At 38.9% G+C, this 24920-nt stretch overlaps 3 protein-coding genes across 3 annotated transcripts; 1 reads left to right on the top strand and 2 right to left on the bottom strand.

Annotated features, from left to right (window-relative positions):
* Positions 1-554: 554 nt before the first annotated feature.
* On the bottom strand, positions 555-3355 carry LOC117295937. Its single transcript, XM_033778740.1, has 4 exons — positions 3183-3355; positions 2393-2536; positions 1575-1731; positions 555-1453 (listed from the first exon to the last, which is right to left on the bottom strand). Exons 1-4 carry the CDS (start codon positions 3187-3189, stop codon positions 1372-1374), a joined length of 390 nt encoding a protein of 129 aa, XP_033634631.1. The 5' UTR covers positions 3190-3355; the 3' UTR covers positions 555-1371.
* On the bottom strand, positions 3241-8299 carry LOC117295548 (histone H1-gamma, late-like). The gene is made up of 3 exons (XM_033778245.1): positions 8276-8299; positions 6586-6945; positions 3241-3381 (listed from the first exon to the last, which is right to left on the bottom strand). Exons 1-3 carry the CDS (start codon positions 8297-8299, stop codon positions 3241-3243), a joined length of 525 nt encoding a protein of 174 aa, XP_033634136.1.
* LOC117295458 (protein mono-ADP-ribosyltransferase PARP12-like) lies at positions 7337-24715 on the top strand. The gene is made up of 12 exons (XM_033778126.1): positions 7337-7875; positions 8633-8872; positions 9739-9958; positions 11897-12000; positions 13744-13930; positions 15767-15849; positions 16347-16578; positions 18669-18847; positions 19340-19535; positions 21909-22093; positions 23377-23604; positions 23955-24715. The coding sequence occupies exons 2-12, from the start codon at positions 8643-8645 to the stop codon at positions 24382-24384; spliced, it is 2274 nt and encodes a 757-aa protein (XP_033634017.1). The 5' UTR covers positions 7337-7875; positions 8633-8642; the 3' UTR covers positions 24385-24715.
* Positions 24716-24920: the final 205 nt, after the last annotated feature.

The following is a 24920-nucleotide window of genomic DNA, read 5'->3' on the forward strand; positions in this document are numbered from 1 at the left end:
ATCCTTTAAAAAAAAAGACATCATAATTATTGTCAGTTGTAAATAAAGTTGTGATTAAAATGAAAAGAATACTTTCTGCTTATGAAATTTCTTCCTTTTCAAAGCGGTCTTGTGTGGGTAGAATAACGTTTTTCAGAAGAGAGCATTGCAAAACTTCTTTACCCATGTACTTGCATTTTTGTTTTATTTCTCAAATGCATCATGAATTGTCAATACACATTTTGAAGGATTTCGTTGGAGTCACTATTAAAGGCAGTGGACACTGTTGGTAATTACTCAAAATAATTATTAGCATAAAACCTTTCTTAATTACGAGTAATGGGGAGAGGTTGATAGTATAAAACATTGTGAGAAACAGCTCCCTCTGAAGTGATGATGTTTTCGAGAAAGAAGTAATTTTCCACGAATTTGATTTCGAGATCTCAGATTAATTTAGAACTTGAGGTCTCGAAATCAAGCATCTGAAAGCACACAACTTCGTGTGACAAGGGTGGTTTTTCTTTCATTAATATCTCGCAACTTCGACGACAGATTGAGCTCAAATTTTCACAGGTTTGTTACTTTATGCATATGTTGAGATATACCAACTGTGAAGGCTAGTCTTTGGCAATTACCAATAGTGCCCAGTGTATTTAAGTGGGTACTCTGTTTGCGCCGTTGTCTACTTTTGAATGAGGAAAGAGGCAAAATGGACGAGTGATATCAACAGGTTATCGGGCAGCATTTTTGGTCTGACCATGGAGGTAAAAGTTCAATGGTTGGCTTACAACAGGTATCAATGGCTCATTGTACGGTAAGAGGCCCTATTTGTACTAGATACATTTACAGATCACATTATTAATAAAAAAGTATCGATGGAAAAAACCCAAGATCGTTTTACTCACTCGCACATTGGTTCATGTACGCCCTCACGCGGCCAAAATACTGATAAAAATAATTAGCGGGAACGGACTTTGATATAGTGCGCTATGTGTAGCATCTACGGCTACGGCTGCAGCTAGCTGGATTGCCGCTTCATCATGCGTTGAAACATGACGTCATTAGCAACACCCTTAGCTACAGCCGTAGCCGTGACTGTGGTTATAATGGGCCTTGTCACACGAGGTAACTTTTGCAAGCAACTTTAAGACAACTAACTGCAGTGCGTGCTGCGAGACCACTTTGGTAGCCCATTAGTAATTTTCAATAAAACAGTGTGTCTTTTACGATCCTTAAGAAAAACGTGAACAGTAAAATGTGACTGCCATTCTTTCATGGAGATTATCTCGAACTGGTTGCCTGCATGCCTCGTGTGACAAGAGTCACGCAACCTTTATGCTTTATATGGTGCGGTAAACTGGCTGATCATTCGTTCATTAGTAAGCCTCTTTACTATACGTTGTTGTTTCCACCATTAAGGATTTCGGTGTAACGTTTGTATTCGCCATCAATCAGCTTCCAGATCACCAGGTATCTACCCCAGAAAAACCAAAAAAAATCTGAATAAATATTCCACAAAATCAATGTTCAGAGTGAAATTTAAGACATGTCAAAATGAGTGTCAATATGGGTATGGTTTTCAATGCTTCACGTACTTGCCAATTTTCAGGGTCACGTTGTCTGCGTTGTTAAATGAGTAGTCTCCCCGCTCGTATAACAGTTCCTTTCCTCCCATTGGACCAACCTCGATGGCGCCTAAGGATACAGCAAGAGCGCCCTCTGCCTTCAATGTGCTCAGAAGTTTCTTCGCATCTAGTTATACATAATATAGATAAAAAATCGAAGCTACAAATAATTATTATTTGAAACATACGTTTCACAAAATCGGATAGTTTAGTGTATCAATAACATAATTATTATGTGTAAAAGAACATCAAACGCAAACAAAACCAGGCCTAATAATGTTGCCGTTTTTATTTAAACATTTTGCAGTGAGGGCGCTGTCCTGTCAGCACGTGCTGAAATTTTATTTTAATTATGTAATGTTTTTTTCTTAACCACATCGTACACACCAGTCACCATCCTTGAACCGTCCCACAAATTACTACAGTTGGTGTCAATCAACAGGGTCAGTGATATGAATATTGTATTGCTGAATCTTGATTAATTAAACAATAAAACAAGCAAACAAACAAACAAACAAACGAGTGTGGCTTCAAGGCACATTTATTCTTTACAATACACATTGTATTAAAATGTTAAACATAGAAAAATGCACAACAAACCATCTTTACCCGCGGAAAGGCTTGAGATCATGTGCTGACAACGTACCACGGGCAACCAAACAAGTCCCTAGCTGAAATACATTTTCATAATGTCATCACGGGAAAAGACTACTCATTTCTCACTCAATACCGGTATAATTCGAAATTATCGGAAGAAAACTAATAAAAAAGGTAAAAGTGCTCTTTACCTTGGTTCCCTTCTGTAGTCTTCTCTCCAGGCACCATCATCTTGCAATCCGGGGCATAGAGTGAATCAGCCAGTTTATCCATGTCATTATTGTCGAACAGCTCCTTGAACGTCTTGTTGCGTTTGATGATCACTTCAAGTAGTTCTGGTGGTAAAAGGGGCAAGAGTGATGACTGAAATGTCTACCAACTAAATTAAAACATGGAGGTAGAAACTAAAGGAATTACAACGACGTTTAGCGTCAGGGGGCACGGTTCGGCGTGGACAGCTTCATAGAGCAGCTATCCTGCAATCACGAGCGTGGTCTACCCTTCTAGTTGCTTGGGTCCGCGGCTCTACGAATTAAGGCTAGGTACACCCCTTTTGTGTGTCTTGTGCTTGGAATCTCTGTAATTCTGGAGAGGATTTCGGGAGGTAACTTCTGTACAGGAGGACAATAGTGTGTGAACATAGGGGGTTCCCTCTGTCAATATCGAGTATAGGAAATAAAGAGAGAAGGGGCAAATAATAGCCTAATCCCTTCGCAACACTTTCTACATTATGTTGAAAGTGTCTTTAACGGCGGTGGCCACCTGCAGGACTTGCAGTCACAAGGTTGTGGGTTCGAATCCTAACAAATGAACCGCTGATTTTACAATGACATGGGGAGTATTGATTTGTGCATATCATAACCAACAGACGTTAGGTTAGCAGGATTAGGTTGGCGTGACAATAATATTATTATGTGCATAACATGGACTGCGATAGAGAATGACATGCACTTGTGATTGATTGATTTGATCCAAACTCACCAGTCATTTTCGTGGTTTTCCTTTCTCAACTTGAAATCACAGATGAAGTGTAGAACTTTTAGGTTACCGTTCCAAGCTCTAGAAGACAGACTGTGATCGGGGTCTCAGTCGCAGTTCCAGGGGGGCAGAATATGTGAGGGGAAACCCTGACACATCGATCCTTTATATCCGTCAAGTCCTCACTCATGTTTGGGCAATCCTTCAAGAATTGTTTGACCTCTAAATTTCTTAGGGGGCCATCAAATATTTCTGCCTTGTTTGTCGTTGTGCTCTCTTCTACGCGGACGAAGTTGAGTTTCTTTCCTTTCCTAAAATGTATCATCACTTATAAAATCTTAAGGACCCCAATGGAAATAAGTCTATAAGTCAATGACTTTTGCGGTTTTCCTTGGATAATTGTGTGCAGCATTCTATCTTGTGTTCTATTTTTGGTTTATGTTATTTTCTCATGTTGTAGTGTATGTATTTTGGCATGTTCTTGTTGTATTTTAATCCGAATAAATTCAACCAATCAATCAATCAATCAATCAATCAACCAAAAGCTTATTCAATAAAGAAAATACATAACCGTTTCAGACTAGAACATAATTTCTAGTGCGAGTAAAGCAACATTTTGGTTTCAGTGGAATATCGGTTCCGTAAAAAAAAAAAAACAAAAAAAAAATCATAAAACCAGAGCATTCTTTAAAAAAGAAATCCGCATAAGCCAAATCTTTTAAACAAAGTCAGACTCCGAATCACCTGTTATTTCCCCCCATACAGTGATGACTGTTATTGAAGTCTCAATTAGAGACGTAACTAGGCCGAAGGACTGGTTCCTTCTGTTGTTACGATGACTGACGAACTCAGCTTTACTCATTTCCGTTACAGACATTTTATGATTGACAACGGTTCTATTTTTTTTCACAGAGCTGTTCGGGCAACCATGTTATTTTTCTGAGCTAAGACAAATCCTGTGGAAAATGTGGTAGACTCATGCATGTTTACGCATGCTGTTTCGCACGGTGTGGTCCCGAAGTTTTGCCAAGTTTTTTACATTGTATGTTGAATGTTCCCATAGGCCTAATAATTGAATGAAGTCCCGAAGTGAATGTTGCAATCTTTATCTAACCGAAGGGTCGACCACTGCCGTGGGTTTGCGGAGGGTTTGCCTTCATCAGACCGAACCAGTGGTCTCCTCCCTCCATCCAGGTTGGCAAGTCATGGCAGATGCTTCCGTAGTGCCACCAACATATCTCAGCTCCGTGTCAAAACCAATCGATATCAAAATAGCCTAATTCCTTATTTCATTAATTTGCTTAACACCCAATGATTTTGTTGTTTTCTCTTTCTCTGGTTGCATTTTGTATTCCATGTTTTTAATACATTAATTTTGTTTGTGCTAGTCTTATTGATTGTATTCCTCATCCAGTCCGGTTTCCGTGTGTTTGTGATGGCGTGTTTTAATCCTACCTACTATTTACTTTATGTTTTTAACTGTGCTATTTTGTATTATTGCAGTTCATCATTGTTTGTATGCCACCTGTCCTGTATACGTGTGTGTTTTTTAATATCTTTTAATAATAATTATAATGTTTTTTACTATTTAATAGACCTGATTTCAAGTCTGAGATCGAGGTTTTTCCTTTTCATCCACAAAACGCCCCCACAGATGTATTGGCTATCGGGTAGACTATAAAAGCCACGATCGCAGACTTTGAACCAAGTCTAAGTAAAGTCACGCGTAACATTCATCAACCATTACGAAATCTAAAACTGTTCTGTCCTTACTCTATGGTAAAATCTATAGCGACGTACTGCACTTTTTGTCCAACAGTATTGAATCCAACATTATGTTTTGATAGCCATAGTCGTGACTATTATGCAAATTTGTGACGTCTACTTCAGCCGCCCACCTTTTACAAATATACAAACACACGGCGAAGTCAGGAACCCAACCAAAAATAAAAGTCATTCAAAATATAGGCCCGGACAATTAAAACTTTCAGCAATGCTCTGCAATAACTCTGGAACTAAAAATGCTAGAGAGATGCAGTTTGTACCTTAGTCATCTTGGCATGTCCCTGCATCCATTTTTTAAAGAATAAGGGCGACGTGCACACATGTGGAGTCGCATGCAAGTTGATACATTCTTACTATTTCCGCCACTTTGTGTACCCCCCCCCCCCCCCCCGTGTCTCTACTGCCTCAAACTTTCTGATGGCTTGACTGGACGAACCGTTTTTCTCCTTCAGTGCCACGATAGCGGCAACCACCATCTTGATTGCTGGAGGGTGGGCCCGAACGGTTGCAGACTTTTTCACGGTAGCCATGATGATAGAGAGAGATGATGCGAGGGAATCGTTTCGTAAGAAGCTTTACAGCGAGCAATACTGATGAGACCCACCGGACCGTCAGCCTTTTTCAAGGGTCACGGGTGGCTCTGAGCAGCCCCTGGGTCCATTCACGCTGCTCAATCAACCGGCGAGGCTCGGTGGTTCGCGTGGAGCTGGAATTTACTCCAATATTAGTGTGTTTCATTTTTCTTCTGATTTGCAAAATTCTTGTTTAAAATAGCGTCCGACAATTTCTCCATAACTGTAGATGTGTTGGTCAAGTTATAACCTTTCCATGCATACAATTTGTTTTTTTACGAGGTCTCAATATCTAAGCCTGAAACGACCACTATGGAATGACATTGTTTCCGATAGTGAACTTTTATTCATTTTTTTGTCGCATATAATGTTACATCGATTTATGTAACATTTAATTATTGCTTCAAATAATGATGATGATCTTAGCAAGTCAATTAATCCAATCACGCAATAGTTGTTGTAAAATTGTCTTGCGACAATTTCGAGAAACAAATTCGTTTTTGTCAGTGGAGTCGCATGCAAGTTGATACATTCTTACTATTTCCGCCACTCTGTGTACCCCCCCCCCCCGTGTCTCTACTGCCCCCTTCAGAAAACAAACAAACAAACCAACAAACACCGCATATTTATGTAAATTGGTACGTTTGTTTACATCAAATTCATCCATTTTGTTTTGTTGCATAATGCCCTCCCCTACATCACCGATGATTTATGTAATCTTGTGGGTTTGTTTTTATTAGATCCATCGTTTTTCGCCATTTTGTTTATGTTACATAGTGTTTTTGATCAAACTAGTTACTTATTATGTAATATTTATGTATTTAATATTTTGGATATATTTTTTTTATCGAAACAAATAAATTATCTGCCGATGTGATTATTCAATTTTTCAATTATTTTTCCTAGACAAATGCAGGTAATAGTCTCTTTTTGTAAGTTGTGGCTCTGAAAAGAGCCGTTTGGTTTGGTTGATTGTCCCGGGTGGGAACTGACTACTTCTTTGGCTTGGTGGTCTTCTTCGGCTTTGCTGCTTTGGTGGCCTTCTTTGCCTTTGGCTTTGGACTCTTTGCGGCTTTGCTGGGCTTGGCGACTTTCTTTGATGGCTTGGCTGCTGTTTTCTTGGCTGCAACTTTCTTGGTGGGTGTCTTCTTGACGATTTTCTTTGGAGTCTTCTTCTTGGTTATCTTGGTTTTCTTGGCCTTCTCCTTCTTGGCTGCGGCTTTCTCTGCTTTCTTGGCTTTCATCTCTGCTTTCTTTGCTTGCTCCTTCTCTTTCTTGGCCTTGGCTCGTTCTTTGACCTTCTCCGCCTGTTCCTTGGCCTTGTCCTTTGCTGGGTCCAATTTGAATGAACCGGAAGCTCCCTTGCCCTTGGTCTGGATAAGAACTCCCTTCTGCACACCGATCGACGACTACGATTGTTCACACTTCTCAATCAACCAATGTACCTACGCTTGTAAAATAGGGCCTTTTTGTCGGGCACTGTTTACCGAAAATACATCAGTTTGGAGCTCAGAAAACCCAGTACGAATTAATTTACTAAATTTCAACAATCTATCAAAATTATGGCGTTCGAGATGATGAGTTAAAGAAAAAGTTGTGGGCCGTGGCCGTCAATTCGTGCGCAGGAAAACAACAGTAAGTACCGCGGCGAGTAGAAAATTGTTTTTTTTTTACGACGTTTTTTAATTTTACTCAACAAAAAGGAACTACAAGCATTATGAATGTATATTGAGTAGGGTGGGGAAAGCTTTAGGTGTACAGTACACAGGAAACTACAGTTCTGGCTGGATAACGGTCGTAAAACTTTCACCCATCAACGCTGGTTTGAAAAACGTAAAGTACACCCTATTTAGTCAATGCACTCTCTGTATGGTACCCGCCTTGCGCACCAGCAGTGGCGGTTTGCCGGTCGCGGTCTGCAGTGCTCTTGCGATCGATGGTTTATGCTCACTCGTCAAAGCTACTGTCATTGGAAGTTTAAGAAGGACTAGTGTACATACATTGGTAACGGTAGCATTAATGTGAAGAAAGAGAAAAGTGTGAAACAGTAAGATATTATTTACAACATAGCTGTGTTGTTAAAGCTTTCTAATATAAATACACTGTACCCGGTTAGCTACACACACCACTGCATGCACCACACTATTGTTAGGTACATGCGCAATAAAGTTTTACTCGGGGATTCCCCATTTTGTCCGTGCTTATGTGTGCGCATCAGCCATAAATAACCACCACCACTACCGAAATTCCCCGACCTTCGCAATCGACGATGTGCAATTGTAAAAACTCGCAAAAGGAACTGGTCATAACTGTTCTGCACTTCCGTCGTAACTGACAAGGCAAGTATACCTTTGGTTCTTAGTTCTTGTAACAGTTCCAATCGATTAATATTTAATTGAGATAAAATTATAATTTATTAATGGGTTTCGAATTTTGGTTACACTATCATGTAATGTTTACACACAGCCAGCCCAGGCCTGGCCAGGGGCCTACCTTCGGACAAATTTTACGTCGTCGCCACCAACTTCCGGCCCCTTTTTTTTTTTATGGATGTATATATGCGGTAACCCTTCTTCTAAGGTAAGAAAAAAATTCAGAGGTTTTGGAGTTAATTAACGGCGGATAAATTGGTGGCGACGTCCGGAAGATTACCCCTACCTCTTGTTTGAAGATTATTTTGGGGGGCCATGACATGAATCTTATTCACTGTGAATGAAGATGTATGTAAATATAATTTACCTGTATGCCTACTACTGCAGTCATAGTGTAGAACAGAAGTTTCATCCCAGCTTCATTAAATTAGTGCTACCACCATAGTCCTACAGGGTCAAACATTTTGAACCTCTGAAATGCTTTACGTTCATGGCGGATAAAGACAGGGGCCCAGTTGAGCAAAAAACAAAGTTGCCCCCTACCAGCAAGCACACCAATGTCACCCCAACAAAGTTGCCTCACTGGCAATTTGTACAAGTTGAATGAGTATAGTGAGGAGTTTGAGGTGGATTGAGGATTTTTTTGAGTTTTTTGTGGTAAGATAGTGTGACGTCATGACTCATGGGTAATCACTTGAGATTTATATTTGATACATTATTACAGGGGAAGCAAGATGGCCTCAACAATGATGCCATTTCATCTAATACACCTAGAACAATGGGTATCAGAGCGTCTGTGTATTTCTGGGGGAAGCCTCGACCTGATTGCTCTAAAGGATGCCATGGACCATGACAACGTGATGCTGGAAATGTCATTGACCTCTCTTCAAAGATTCTTAAAGGAGTCTCCTCACAAAATGTTCAGACTGGACGAAGATGCCAAACATGATAAGTGCACGGTCAGGTACTACAGATTGCTGGTTTCCCCATTTCTTTTCCCTTTTAATTGGGGGAAGGGAGGGTTGGATGGGAAGGGTGTTTCTGTTTAATAGAAAAGTTTCATGTTGTTTTTAAAGACACTGAAACATTTATTAATTGTCAAAGACCAGTCTTCTCACTTTGTATTTCTCAACATTGTATGCACAAAATAGCAAACCTGTGAAAATCTAAACTCAATTGGTCTTTGAAGTGGCGAGAGAATAGTTCAAGAAATCAAGTTAAAATATTTGAGTGAGAACTTGAAACTTTGCATGGTGGGAATGCAATATATGGAAAAGTTTGCATTAACAACATGTATGATATCTCTCAATGGGGTGCTTATGAAAAGAACTGTTGGTTTAAACTTGACGTTTCATTCACTCTGTGTTTATGCTAACAATTATTTTTTGCAAACACTAATAGTGTCCAGGTACCTTAAAAGGAACACGTTGCCTTGGATTGGTCGAGTTGGTCTTTGAAAAGCGTTTGGTTGACCGCTTGTTATAAAATGCATACGGTTAGAAAGATGATGTAAAAATAGAATACAATGATCTTCACAAATATGCCTCAAAATTGCGTGGTTTTCTTTTTATCTCGTCAAGTAACACGGTCGGCCATTTACGGGAGTCAAAATTTTGACTCCCATAAATGGCCGACCGTGATAGTTCGCGACGTAAAAAGATAATCGTGCAATTTTGAGAGATACTTGTGTGGATCATTATATTCTACTTTTAAAACATCTTTCTAACCATATACATTTCATAACAAACGGTTTCAGACCAACTCGTCCGATCCAAGGCAACGTGTTCCTTTAGGATTACCATCATTGTGCAATTTGGGCTTTCTATTCAGGATAAAGACGGCTGCAGACTGGTGTGATCAGTACAACCCCAAGAATAGCGATGGCTGTCAAGGTTGTGAGGATTTTCATCTCTGTAAACACTTTATCTCAGGGGGATGTAAGCGTGGTAGGAAGTGTTTCTGGCCACATCAGCTCTGGGGTATACCACACAATGAGAGAGTCTTGAGGTTGAACGGATTGGACCACCTTCAAGATGCGCATGTAATGCAGGTAAATAATATTGGGTGTCGTGGCCGAGTGGATAAGAGCACCGAACTCAAGCTCTGATGCTTCTGTTCAGCAGAGTGTGGGTTCGAATCCAGGTCGTGACACTTGTGTCCCTGAGCAAGACACTCAACTTTAATTGCTTCTCTCCACCCAGGGGTAAATGGGTACGAGGGCAGAGATGGTTCTTGTGATTGGTTTAGCCATGTAGCGCATATAATTGTCGCACAGGCTGTATACTCCCCAGGGAGCTGATATGGTTTAAGGAATGATTTAAGGCCCAGTGACCAGGGGTAATAATGTTGGAAGCGCTTTGAGTCACCCCGTGAAAAAGCGCTATATAAAAACCGTGTATTATTATTATTATTATTAACCGTTCTTTGGTATATGACTGAAGATCCCAGAATCACCCTCCCAAAACACTGCTAGGGGAACCAGAATCAAACTAAACCTCAAACTAAATCACACTCGCCAGTAAAACACCAGTTCTGTTCTTTGGTACTCGAAGACCTGCACGGCATGGTCTATGCCAAACAAGTACAAATGAATACGTGACTAATCCATACTAAAAGTCACCTGAAAATATAACAAAAAATTCTTCAAACTTTTGAGTATTATATGTTTATGAACAATAACATAATGTTTTGAGTAATTGTTTGTAACGATTTATATCTTTAAAAAATAGACAAAGTTGTTTTTGGGGTGACGTCAAGCATGTTTTTAGCTTGCGCCAAACGTCACTATCTTGTGTTGGCACTGCATGCAAGTAACCGTGCATGCTGGGTTATCTGAGTAGACCGTCCGCACAGCAGCCATACAGTGCGTACAGTCTGCTCCGTGGCCGTTCTGTACGTAGGCATCACATCGATCAGGTATCCAGACAAAGTGTACGGGGCCAGACTATTCATTTTCTCTTCAAATGTCGCACCTTGATGGACGTCACGAACAACGCCTGCTCGGGTCGGGCCTACATTTAAATTTGTAAATAAAATGGAAACTAATTTTTTGCTTGATTTTGACAAAATACCACTTCCAGATGACTATAAACAAGTTTTATTTTTAAATATAACATTTATTATAAACCACAAGGAAAACTGACAGGGTACTTTTTAAATTTTAAATGAGTTGGTGTTGAACAAAGAAAATTGGCTAATGCTTCACAGGTTATGTTGTAATTTTGGTGTGATCCCTGGCTACACAGCAGTTAACTGTTGAATGGCCTCTGACTGACACCCCAAACAAAGATATTGACAGAATAGGGAGACTTCCAACATAGAACTAGAGAGCCCAGTTGGAAGTCAGCCCAAGCACATTAAAGGTACTGAACACATTTGGTAATTGTCAAAGACCAGTGTTTCCCAACATAGTATGCATTAACAAGTCTGTGGAAATGTTAACTCAATTGGTCATCTAAGTTGCAAGAGAAAAATGACAGAAAAAACACACTTGTTACATAACTTTGTGTGCTTCAAGATTCATAATAAAATGCTTTTGCTGAAGTCTCACTAAAAAACTACTTAACTTCTGAGTGAGCCGTTTCATTTTTATGCCCCGCCGGCGAAGTAAGCCGAAGGGGCATTACAGTGTTTGCCTTGTTCTTCCGTGTGGGTGGGTGGGTGTGCGTGTGCGTGTGGGTGTGTGTGCACATCATCCTTGTCCGAGCAATATCTCAAGAAGGATTTGGCGAATCAACTTCAAACTTGGTTTGTGGATTGGTCTTGGGATCCCCCAGAAGCCTATTGTTTTTAGGCCCCCTCGGATAAATATTAAGCTCATTATAGCTAAAACAATAACTCAAAAAGATCTTGGTGTTGCAATTCCAATCTTAGCTGGGCATTTATGTTGTCAACACACCATTCTTGTTTATGTTTTAACTCACATCAATACATTGGTGTTCATTGTTTCTGTGGTTCTCCTTGTGCTTTTATTTACTCTGAATTGCAGATATTAAAGCAAAGCTGGCTTGATATCACTGTACCAGATGTATGCAATTACTACAGTACCAAGGGATGTGATGCAAACAAGTGTAAACATCTGCACATTTGTTGGTAAGTTAACTTTACAAATGCAAAGGGCAACGGATCTCTATCATGTTGCAGCCATCTTGAAATTCGCCCATTACCAATGTTACCAAACAGAGGCTGGAAGAACAAAATAGTCTGTTTCCTATTTGCAAAATGATTATTAGCATTCGTTATTGTTTTTCGATACAACGAACATCACCAAGATGGAGGCATCATGATAAAGGTGTACAGGCATGATTTTCTGTCATGTTATTGTTTACTGTGCCTTTACATTAAGAGCATGACCAGTTCTTTTTCCCTGGTTTAGTTCACAAATTTAAGTGGATGTGTAACCAAGCAGACAGGAGACAATAAAACATTCCGGATTCTTGTTTTATGTCTTGCCTATATAAGAAATTGCACTCTAACTCAATGCACTAAGGTTTTGATCAAGTTGTCTTGCAATTTACTAAATACCTAATGCTCAAAATGTTGCTGTTTTAAAGGTAGTGGACACTAATGGTAATTACTCAAAATAATTGTTAGCTTAAAACCTTTCTTGGTGACTAGTAATGGGAAGAGGTTGATGGTATAAAACATTGTGAGAAACGGCTCCCTCTGAAGTGCCATAGTTTTAGAGAAAGACGTAATTTTCCACGAATTTGATTTCGAGACCTCAGGTTTAGAACTTGAGGTCTCGAAATCAACCATCTAAATGCACACAACTTCGTGTGACAAGGGTGTTTTTTTCTTTCATATTATCTCGCAAATTCGATGACCAATTTAGCTCAAATTTTCACAGGTTCGTTGTTTTATGCATGTGTTGAGATACACCAACTGTGAAGGCTAGTCTTTGACAATTACCAATAGTGTCCACTGCCTTTAAGGGTGAAAATGTTTGTCAAACTTACTGCAAGTGTTTCTGCTGATTTACAAAAACAAAAATGTTGGCCAAAATTGTTTTTTTTTGTACTGTCATGCAACTCAGTTGACCCCAACTGACACACTCAACAAGCAAGATAGGCCTACTTAGGGCTTACTCGGGTGAGCCCCGAAAATGATTTCAAAGCTATTTGAACGCATAGGGGGGAGACCCAATAGACATAATCTCGTTGGGAAGACCTGGTTGGGTCATTCCCATGATGCTAAATCGATCACACCCAATGTTTGTATGTAATCAGGTGTAATAATGTGTGAATGGATGCAAGAGGTTAAAGGTACATCTGGCAGGATCTCACCAGATGCTATAGAAGCTGGTTTCTAGCGTTGTTCATGAGCCTCAAAAGCCCCTTTCACATAAGAGCAATTTAGCAAGGGTCCCTTGCTAAATTATAGCATGGTTGTAAGATTTTACAAAATGCACCTCGTGTGAAAGGACAATAATTTTTGGAGTGTCCAGGGTCCCTCGTCAAATCTTGTTCAACATTGCTACATTTTGTCGGAGGTCCGGACCTACGACAAAATCTTACACTAGCAGAAGTTTTGACCAAGGACGTGGGCTACATCATCGTGTGAAAGGAATCCTCGTTTATTGAACGACGGCCTTGGTGAAAATATCACTCTCATGTCGCACAAGGGTTGTTAGTTTTTTAACTTTGCAGTGGGAAAGCTCACAAAATCAGTCACATACGGTGATAACAAATAAACAATCCACGCTCGTAAATTTTGTAGCAAGGGACCCTGGCTACATTTTGGCCGTGTGAAAAGGGCTAGAGTGTGAGGTCGTGGACTTTCAGGTGACGATGGAATCAATGAGTAACAAGTTTCTATTGCATTATTTGTTGTCAGTCATTACATTACAGGAGATTGTAAATTCAACACAAAGTGTCGATACTCACATGATGTCAAAGATAAGCAGCCAATAAGTGTATGGGAAGAGTATGGTATCAATGCTGCCTCAATGAGTCCAGGAGAGTTGCTTCGCATGGTCCGGGAGAAGAAGCAATTAGAACCTGCAGAGGTGACGGAGAAGCAAGTAAGTACACAATTAGGTATACAACAAGTCAAGTAGTCATTGCCTCTTTCCTTTGAGTCTCAATCTAATGAATCTACATTTTTTATGCACCTCTTTTCTACAAGACGTGCGTATACGATGCAGGATTGAACAAGATAATGGGGATTTTGCATGTCTGATTCATCAATAGACAATGGTTTTCTCATGTCTTTTTGGCAAGCTGCAGAGCAGTGCGAGCCTATGTAATACCAATTGCCGTCCGGCGTCCGTCCGTCTGGCCGTCCGTGTTAAAGTTTTTGAAAATGTTAAAGTTTTTGGTTTAAGTTTAAGTCTTTGAGTTGAGTTGTATTTTGGTATATATACAAGCCAAAGTGAGATTGTTATATACAATTGCCAGTCATTTCAGTAATTTTCAGGGTTTTTTTCAAATAATGTTGAAGTTTTTTGGAATAACAAAAAATGTTAAAGTTTTTTTTTTCAGGCTCGAACATTGACATCTGGATTTAAAAGAAACAAACTCAAATTAAAATCTTAATGTTTGAAATAGTTTGTTAAAACAAAAATCAAACTCTCTGTCACTGGTTCCAGTTGAATGAGCTGAAACAATGAAGAACATGAAAGACATTAAATGGTCATAACTCCTTATTGCGATGATGTACTGACTTGAAACTTAAGTCAAACATTGCTTCTTACATGTAGATCCATATGAAAAGATAAAACTCAAAGAATTAATCACAGGCTTTAGTTGAATGAGCTAAAACAATGAAAAACATTTAATGGTCATAACTCCTTATTGCAATAATGTACTGACTTTAAACTTAAGTCAAACATTGCTTCTTACATGTAGATTCATACGAAAAGATAAAACTCAAAGAATTAATCACAGGTTTCAGTTGAATGAGCTAAAACAATGAAAAACATTAAATGGTCACAACTCCTGATTGCAATGATGTACTGACTTGAAACTTAAGTCAAACATTGCTTCTTACATGTACATTCATACGAAAAGATAAAATCAACTGGTTTCAGTTGAATGATCTAAAACAATGAAACATTAAATAGACTTTATTCCTAATTTCAGCTCGCCATGGCAGCTTCGCTGTTCTAGTTTTAAACAAACTTGTGCTGCCAGTATTCCATCAGCATTTCCTACAGCACTTGCACGTATGACACGGCTAGACAAGTTTGCACTGTCAATGTGGAAGTGTCGTGGTCGAGTGGTTAGAGCAATGCGTTAACCCTGGTGTTTCTGATCAGCAGAGTGTGGGTTTGAGTCCCAGTCGTGACACTTAATTTATCTTTCAGTAAAAATGTATATATACTAAGCGCATTCAAAACCTTGTTGGTAGATATGTGCACTGTGTAAGACTTCGACACTTACTGCTAACAATTAAACTTAATTGTGCTCATAAAAATATTTTTAAAAAGAGAAAAAAGAGGAAGTTGCCGCTTGTTTACACTCATGTAGTGAACAATCAGGATCACGCCCTCAGTTGGCAGCTCCTGCAACTGGATGGTTTCTAGCTAGCTGTACACAGTCTCACATGTTAGGATTATGTTACTGACACACGGAGAGTTTATGACAACACGGTTTGAGAAGCCCAGCGTATTGTTTCCTAGTGAGTTATTTCTGATAGTATTTAGTTCGAAAAAACACTATTACAGCTACCAATAACATAAGAAGATGGTGGCCTCCTCTAGAGTCCCCCTTCCAAAATAAAAGCATGGCCCCCAACCACTGATAAATCCATTTCATCTGGCTTGCCCACCCCCCCCCCACATCCCCCACTCCAAAACCAAGTTTATCTTTTATAATGAAGACGATCAATCATTCCTTGCATATGTTATTCTAAACAGGCTCGTCTCCCAGACATCTGTATACATTACAACCGGAGATCCTGCAAAAAAGGAGAAACCTGTCCCTTTTTACATGTCTGTAGGTAGGTATAGTTACTTTTTATCTATTAAATTGGGTCGTATAGAAAAAAGAATGGCCACACCCAATGTCATTCAATTCAATTCAATTAAATTAAATTAAATTTGTATTGGTCCTACCTACATACATGTAAGAGGAAATTCACTAATCAAGTTAATCACTTAATCAAGTTTATTAAGTTAATCACTTCAAAATTTGTACATTTTTCTTTGATCAAACCCAAATAATTTCCAAATTCTGACAAACCTCAAACAGTGTCTCGATCTTCATGAGTTTCTGAACTATTAAGACACTTTATAGTTAACTGCTTATTAGGTTTTTTTTCATGCATTGCAGAGGTGCCTGCATTTGTGCCAAGGCCCTGAAAGATATTTAGAAAATTGAAAAAGAGTGCAAAACATGGCCGATTTTTGTTTTTATTTTATGTTTTTTGCTGGGGTGTGTTGTTTTACAAACTTCAAAATGTGTAAGATTTCAAGCATTGTGTCTTTCTATCTTAAGATCATTTGTTAGAGGAGAATGCAAGGATGAGTGCATATTCTCACATGATCTTAAAAATCCAAACGCTTTGCAAGTCTGGCAGAAACGTGGGGTTGATGCAAGAAACAAGACTATACAAGAACTGGTTTCCATGATTCAGGGTCACAAGAAGATGGACGGAGAAAATAAGATCCAACGAAGAAGACTTACTTCCCTTGGAGAAGCACCTGAGGAAAAACAAGACAAGAGTGAGGTAAATGAATTATGCAATCAGGGTTGAGTTTAAACACTCCCACCGAGGTCTTCCTTCAATATAATCCTTGATACAAAGTCACCCCCTTACAAAGTCACTACCTTACAAGTTCAACCCCTTGCAAAAATTCACCCCCTTACAAAGTCACCCCCTTACAAAGTCACCCCCTTACAAAGTCACCTCACCCCCTTACAAAGTCACCCCCTTACAAAGTCACCCTCTTACCAGTCTCGCCAATTACACTTTACCACAAGAACAAGGAATTCTATAGACCCCTGCCTGACTGCTAGAGAGGTCTCATTACCAGGCTGAAAGAACATAAAGCACAAGGCCAGAGAGGGGAGTATGACAAATCTCCCATTTTCGAACACTCCACCGATTTGGACCATGTCATAGATTGGGATCAGGCTCGAGTCGTAGCACTTGATGAGAGACATTCGTATACAAGGCATATTATATGGAAAGCTATCAAAATACACAGACACGATATTGTGCCGCAAGATATAGACGATGTGACCTGTGACATCACATGTTTACAAAAGAACCACAGAGCCTGGACTTCCAGCAGGCACGATTTGTACACAGCCTAAGGAAAAAAAAGTCTTATATTCTATGGAGATTACACTTTCTAATCCCTATATCAACTTTTGATATGATGAAAGGGTGCGCATCTCAAAACTTGACCAGCTTTTACTTTCATAATTCTTGGATTTGTGTGGAAAATATGACACAAAATATCAACTTTCCCTTAGGACCAGTGCAGTATCTTGCCTGCCAAAATACTCAAAGAATGCACAAGGTTGCACTTATTGTAAATAAAGTTTACATGGTCTATCGGTTATTTCATTAGCAGTATTTGGCATACTACAGTGTATCCTTCCACCCTCGTCCTCTAACAACCCCCAGTCTACTGACACACCTCAATACACCAAATGGGTTTCTCACACAATGGGCAACCCTAACAATAGCCCTGAGCCCGCCATCCACTCAACCAATCAGAGCGTTGATTGACTCGCACTGAACCTTACCCCTATAAATAAGCCCACTTCTCTCTTCCTTCATCGGTCTCCTGACGATGACTAGAGCAAGCTAGTCGAAACGTTGAGATCAAATTTCATGAACTGACTCTGCGTTAGTACAGTTAATTACGATCCTATAGGCCTATTGATACCTCACCATTCAATTCCTCAATTCAGATATATGAATATTGTTATTTTTATTTATTGATATTTATTGATACCTCAACAAAAATATCAAAACACACAGTAAAAGATTTGAGTATGAGATGTCTTCGTTCAATTCAAATCTTGATTATGCCACCAAGGTTGGTTTAAACAGTAAAAATAGGCACATCACAGCTAGCTCTCAGCAATTATGAGATGTCTTCGTTCAATTCAAATCTTGATTATGCCACCAAGGTTGGTTTAAACAGTAAAAATAGGCACATCACAGCTAGCTCTCAGCAATTATGAGATGTCTTCGTTCAATTCAAATCTTGATTATGCCACCAAGGTTGGTTTAAACAGTAAAAATAGGCACATCACAGCTAGCTCTCAGCAATTATGAGATGTCTTTGTTCAATTTAAATCTTGATTATGCCACCAAGGTTGGTTTAAACAGTAAAAATAGGCACATCACAGCTAGCTCTCAGCAATTATGAGATGTCTTTGTTCAATTCAAATCTTGATTATGCCACCAAGGTTGGTTTAAACAGTAAAAATAGGCACATCACAGCTAGCTCTCAGCAATTATGAGATGTCTTCGTTCAATTCAAATCTTGATTATGCCACCAAGGTTGGTTTAAACAGTAAAAATAGGCACATCACAGCTAGCTCTCAGCAATTATGAGATATCTCCTTAATGAAGGTGCTGATTGATCTTGTGACATCATCTGCAAGGAGCCAATTACATCAAAATCTCATAAAGCAACTATTAATTCTCATAATTATTGTTGCTATCAAAACATTAAATTGAATTTACGATCTAAATTGAACTATGATACATTCAATTTATTAAAACCAAATACCTTTTTTCAGATTTTACCATGCCTTCCAAACTTGTTTCTCTACAATTTTGTATGTTTAAACTAGATATGCGAGTACAAACTACGAGGCAAGTGTTACTTTGATGAAGGATGTCGTAAAGTTCACTGTGAGCAGAATTTTCAGTGGCAGTACAGTGATGACAACCAATCATGGACCAGTTGGAAAGACGATGTCAATGTTGCCATAGAAACTGTTTTTTGTGACATAACAAGAAAAAACACTGGGTATGTTTTTCACCTTTTATGAAAACATTTTAGGATATTTAATAATTTTATTACGCTCATCATTTTCAAAATAATTGTCCATACTTCCAAGGATGCTTTAGATTGGTAAATAGCACAATGTTAATTAGTGCTTGAAAGAATATTCAGAATATTTCAGTTCACCAGAGAATAATCTGAAGCTAAATGTCATGTATAATTATGATCTTCCTCATTGTTTTCTCAGTTAAAAAAAAGGCTTTCAACAACAATTTCATTCATACAAAATAAAAATAGTAGCTCATGCTTTGTTGTGTGTTTTTCATTGCGGTAAGATTTTGAAAAATGAATCCTACAAAAGTTGCAAACCTGTTAATTATTCTGAAGTTTATTTAACAGTTAAATTTGTGTTGAAATTGTCCTTGTCCATAGCAGCATTGACAGAGTTGCAAATGAATGAAATTTATGATGCTTTGATTAAGTTTATCTGAAGAAAATTCTTTCTTACATTAACAGATCACCGACTTCTTGCATTGACTTTAAGACAATGAAATGGACCAACTCCTCAGGTGTGAGTTCAGTTCGTCGTCTCGAGACACCAGTGCCTAAACCTTCAGATTCGCCTTTATCCTGGCAGACAGTGCTGAGTACAAAATGGCAATGGTATTATCTGGACGAAGGACCTGTCTGGGTTCTGTATGCTCAGAATATGGTATGTGGCTTAGTTCATTGTTTAGGCTCTCAGCACAAACATTTAGACTCAAACACATTCAGAGGCCATTGTCAAACAATGCCAAATTGGCAGCAACAGGGAGCAAGTTCGACTGCGCACATTAGTCCACCAGTGGTCGACCAATGACTAGCAACGCACATGCGCAGTGACGTACTCACTCGAACGTCTCATTTGGAAGTCTAGTCAACCTTCCACCTTTTCGCTAAAGTGTCACTGGTTCCCCTCTGCGCTTAACACATGTTAGAATGGAACATACTGTTGGGACCAGTGAAGAAACCATGGGCTCGAGGCTGGTTCCAAATGGTCGACCACAGTAGTCAACCAATGGTCGACCAGCCTGGGTTCGAGTCAAAATGGTCAACCTTTAGTTAACCATTGTGTGCACACTCAAACTTGCCAATGGTTGACCAGCCTGGGTTCGAGTCACAATGGTCAACCTTTAGTTAACCATTGTGTGCACACTCGAACTTGCTCATGGTAGTCAACCAATGGTCGACCAGCCTGGGTTCAAGTCACAATGGTCAACCTTTAGTTAACCATTGTGTGCACACTCGAACTTGCCAATTGTCAACCAGCCTGGGTTTGAGTCAAATTGGTCAACCTTTAGTTAACCATTGTGCACACTCGAACTTGCTCAGGGCTGAGGCTGGATTGCAATGTCATCATTTGTGGAAATATATAATGTTAATAGTTATCAATAAATACCCCAGACAGTTTCTCTACTCCTATTGCTGGAGAGCGCCTCACATCGGGGTGTTTAAACGGTTGATAATGACCAGCTGGAGCTGTTTATACCGGCTGGCTTCAGCGTGTCGGGCGCGCAAGATTATCACACGGAACGCAATTCATAGCTATTAGTAACACCGCGTAATCTATTTCTAAGCACGCGTGTACACACAACCTATGCGCACGAAACAGATTCTTCACAAAGTTTTTGAAAAAAATATTTCAATTGTAAAAGTGTCTATATTTTATGTTTTTTAACAAAAGGGCATTAATGAATGGGAATAAAAGAGTAACGTCCGTTTAAAACCTTGCAAGGTCGTTGCCGTGCAAGGTCGTTGCCGTTGCCGTGTTTTTCTGTGTTTTTCTGTGTAAATTTGTAATATTTTTATCTTAAGTTCACTTCTGTAGTTTGTTATTAGCTGGGATCCATGGGAGATCAGTGAGTTTTTCTTACTGAATGGATTTCCCAGGATAAACAAGAAATAAATAATTAAAAAATAAAGGCACATGGCAATGACCCTGTCATTTTTAAACGGCCGTTTAAGAACTCTTCGCTACCCTTTTATTCCCTTATTTGTTGAAGTACAGTGTATAGGATGTTCATAGGTCCTTCAAAACAATTGTACACTGACTTGCCCCTTGCGATAATCCTCCTTTTTGTAATTTTTTTCTTTAATATTTTCCAAATTCAATGCAAATTCTAGGCTTGCTAACCCTACTCAAAATACTTGAAAAATCTTGGGATACCTTTCGGTCTCAATTTGATAAATGCGTTACTTAATCCTTGCGCTTGAGTATACTTGGGCTAAAATTGGTTGAAAATGCTGGACTTGCCCTTAAAATATTTTCAACTTTTGGCCCAAAGTAATGAAAAATACTAGACTTGCTTGCTTCTTGTGATATTTTTTTATAAATTTGATAAAAATGTCGGAACCTTGCGAATGTTTAAATTTGGGGTTCGAATGATTGCCTTAACCCTTGCAATTTTTCTAGCCAAAATTTAAAAAAACTGCTTGACTAGCCACTTGTGATTTGCTCAGTTTTGGGGGCAAAATGTAAAATTGTTTATATACTAATGCCTACTCGTTGGGTCTTTGGGTTAAAACAAAATTAAATAAAAGTATGTGACCTAAATTTAGGGATCAAAATTAAAAGGAAAAAAAAGATTGACTTACTACTTGTGATTTTTTCAATTTTGGTCTCAGGTTGGTTAAAACTGCCCCTTGTGGTTTATGCCTGACTTACTCTTCTCAGCGTTCTCACGTTTTAGCTCACACATTGATCAAACTGCTGAATTTAACCCTTGTGATTTGTTCAATTTTGGGCTCAAATTGTCCAAGTATTTTGAGGTCTCAAATTCAAGCCTCTGAATGCACACAACTTCTTGTGACAAGGTTTTTTCTTCTCACATTATTATCTAGCAACTTTGACAGCCATTGAGTTCAAATTTTCACAGGTTTGTTATTGAGATGCACCAAGAGAGGATTGGTCTATGACAATTATCAAAGGTGTCCAGTGTCTTTAAATTCAAATCAAAACCAAAGAACCCCAACCCGAGTATTAAAACAACTGAGTCACTGGCTTTTGAAGTAAATCACCCCCCTTCTTTATTATTTTGTTCTAAAGGAAATCGAGAGAGCATACCAAAGTTATAAAACAACTGGAGAAACTAAGAGGTTCAAGTTTGAGACAGCATCATTTAAATATTCACTGAATTTTACAAGTATGAGGCAGACAAACTTGGTATCTGGTACAAAGAGGGAAGCTCGAAGGCGACCTGCTCAACTTTCCACTAAAGACATGTTGGAAAAGTAAGTTAACTCAATAATTTCCTTTCTTTCCCATGTCAACACCTTAAACTGCTTAAATTGCAGAATTGTTGTGAAGTGGTAATTTTACAGACAGTGCTGCTCCTTTGTTTAGTGAACAAAGGTGATCTAATATATTGGTTATGCACTTAACTTGATTAATGCCCTTGATTAAAAGCATATTCATAACCACCCCAGACAGTTTCTCTACTCTTATTGGTGGAGAGTGCATCACGTGGGGGTGCTTAAACATTTCATGATAATGACCAGCTGGAGCTGTTTATTTTAAGCTGGCCTCCGCCTGTCTGGCGCGCAAGATTATCACGCGGAACGAATTCATAGCTATAGTAACAGCGCGCGCGCATAATCTAAGGGCGCACTTACACACAACCCAGGCGCATCAAACAGATTCTTCACAAAGATTTGGAAAAAAAATATTTCAAACCTCGAATATTCAATTGTTAAAGTGTCTATAATAGTATTGTTTAACCTTTTTTAACAAAAGAGCATTTGAATGGGAATAAAAGAGTTGTGACTAGTTCTTAAACATTTGTTTAAAACCTTGCAGGGTCATTGCCATGCGATAAAGCTCCTCGCCTTCAGCTCGGGCCTTTATCACACGGCCGCCGACCCTGGCAATTTAAACGGCCGTTGAAGAACTCGTCGCTTAATTAATACCAAAGTAAAAACAAAACAGGTTCACTCTTTTTAATAGAAAAAAATTCTTGTTGTCATTTGGTGTTTTTTGGAATGCAAATGAATGTACTCATCCATAAACCAATATCTTATCAAAGTTATCTGTATGTTGCATGGTGTACAAAATTAAGCTGCCAGGCTATATAGCCTTGTAGACTTTTTCGGGCAAAATTTGACCAGACTCATCACTTGCCCATCAATCCAATCCTTCACAATCTCTACTGGCTACCTGTTAAATCACAGATAGTTTTCAAAGTCCTAACACTCACCAACATGCAAACACGAATCAGCACCAGACTCAGCACGAATCAGCACCAGGAATCAACCTCCGCGAAAACTTCATTCCGGTTCAAAAGGTGTTGCAGCAGTTGCAGTCCAAACAAAGTTCAAAGGTCAATGTTCCTTCAAATGTGCTTCACTTAACTATGGAACTCTCTTCCCGACAAGTTCAAAGACTGTACCTCGCTAGAACAATTTCTTTTTAATAACAGAAGCGCATAGACACTCTTTTGAATTAAATGCGCTTATTAATATTGTTGTTATTATTATTGGCAGTACAAACTTTAATTTCTTCGTTTTGGTCCATGCAGGTGTCTCAAGAAAACACAGGTTTTGGCAACAATTCTGCCGCAGTCTTGGAACACACTTAAGCAGCCCGCTAACCCAAGTGACAACTTTGTCCTGTGCGAGGTTCAACCTGATATTCATAAGGCTGAGTATGACAAGGTGCAGGAGCACTTTGCTGCCACTATGGATAAAAGGTTGATCATAAAGATAGAAAGAGTACAGAACATCGAAGCATGGGATGAGTTTGTGAGGTGATTTGATAATTCTTAACATCAAGATAACAAGTCATTTATTAACCTGTTAATAAACATGTTGGTATGAATCTTCTTATGTTTGATGGCAGAGTGTATTAGCAGGGAATTATTTCCAGGATATGAATGAATCCTGGTTAAATAATTTCTGCCAGTTTGCAATGGACTCCATTGAACCAACCAGTGCCCACACAAAGTAATCTGGAAAGCTCTACTGATTTGTTTTCATTATTTTCAGATCGGCTTGAAGTTTGCCATCCTTAGCTTTTCTTGTAGAGTGTTTTTGAGTGTTGTCAAATAGCTTAAATTGGTATGAAATTATACAACAAGTTTTCCATGTTTCTATACAGGAAGCGAGATAAAATGAAGGAAAACCACAAAGACCACAACAATGCCAAAGAAGAACTTCTCTTCCACGGCACAAGAAAGGCTTTCATTAAAGCAATCTGCCAGCAGAACTTTGATCCTCGAGTTAGCGGCTCCAATGTGGGAACAAAGTACGGTCAAGGCAGCTACTTTAGTAAGACCTCTGTGTACTCGGACTGCTATGCTGAAGAGACAGACAAAGGTACAAAGCAAATGTTTCTGGTTCGAGTCCTAGTTGGATCCTACACTCTTGGAAATCCATCGTATAGACGACCACCCTTCAAAGATGCATCCAAACATAGCAGTCTAATGTTCGACTCTTGCGTGGATAGCCTCACCAATCCAACGATTTTTGTCACTTTTAATTCGTGTCAAGTCTATCCTGAGTACATGATTACTTACAAAAGGAAATGAGACACTGTCTGTAATGCAATCGTCATCTTGGTCTAATTTAATAACAGACCCATCTTTTGTAAATCTCCACAGGGTTTTTCATCCTCCATTTTATGTGAACAGCGTCTCTGCAATGGTAATCGGATTATTTAGATAATGCCATATTGTAATGAAATCAAGTGCCTTATAGTTAAATTGTACATATATGCAAATTGTAGTTGAGTTAATAAAATACAGACCTGACGTACTTGAAGTAAACCAGGCCTGAAGTTGTTAAATGGCCTTGAAGCCATTGGACCCTTTCAGTACTGAAAAAAAAAAAAAAAGTTCACAGATTTACAAATAATTTACAGGGTTTACAGAAGGTAATGGTGAAAGACTTCTCTTGAAATATTAGTCCATGAAATGCTTCACTTTTTGAGAAAACGGTAAAACAATATAAATCTTCGTTAGCGAGAATTTCAGATTTTTTTTAAACACATGTCATGACACGGCGAAACGCGCGGAAACAAGAGTGGGTTTTCCCGTTATTTTCTCCCGACTCCGATGACCGATTG

Source organism: Asterias rubens, chromosome 10 (assembly GCF_902459465.1).
Source record: "Asterias rubens chromosome 10, eAstRub1.3, whole genome shotgun sequence".
NCBI classification, from domain to species: Eukaryota; Metazoa; Echinodermata; class Asteroidea; order Forcipulatida; family Asteriidae; genus Asterias; species Asterias rubens.

Coding starts and splice junctions, on each gene's coding strand:
- LOC117295458 (XM_033778126.1), top strand. CDS start 8,643: ATGGCCTCAACAATGATGCCATTTCATCTAATACACCTAGAACAATGG. Junction 19,536..21,908: donor TTCTGTATGCTCAGAATATG/GTATGTGGCTTA, acceptor TTTGTTCTAAAG/GAAATCGAGAGAGCATACCA. Junction 23,605..23,954: donor GCATGGGATGAGTTTGTGAG/GTGATTTGATAA, acceptor GTTTCTATACAG/GAAGCGAGATAAAATGAAGG.
- LOC117295548 (XM_033778245.1), bottom strand. CDS start 8,299: ATGACTGCAGTAGTAGGCATACAG. Junction 6,946..8,275: donor CTGCAGTAGTAGGCATACAG/GTAAATTATATT, acceptor GAACAATCGTAG/TCGTCGATCGGTGTGCAGAA. Junction 3,382..6,585: donor CAAAGAGTCCAAAGCCAAAG/GCAAAGAAGGCC, acceptor CAATTCTTGAAG/GATTGCCCAAACATGAGTGA.
- LOC117295937 (XM_033778740.1), bottom strand. Junction 1,732..2,392: donor GACTACAGAAGGGAACCAAG/GTAAAGAGCACT, acceptor ATGTATAACTAG/ATGCGAAGAAACTTCTGAGC. Junction 1,454..1,574: donor GTGACCCTGAAAATTGGCAA/GTACGTGAAGCA, acceptor TTTCTGGGGTAG/ATACCTGGTGATCTGGAAGC.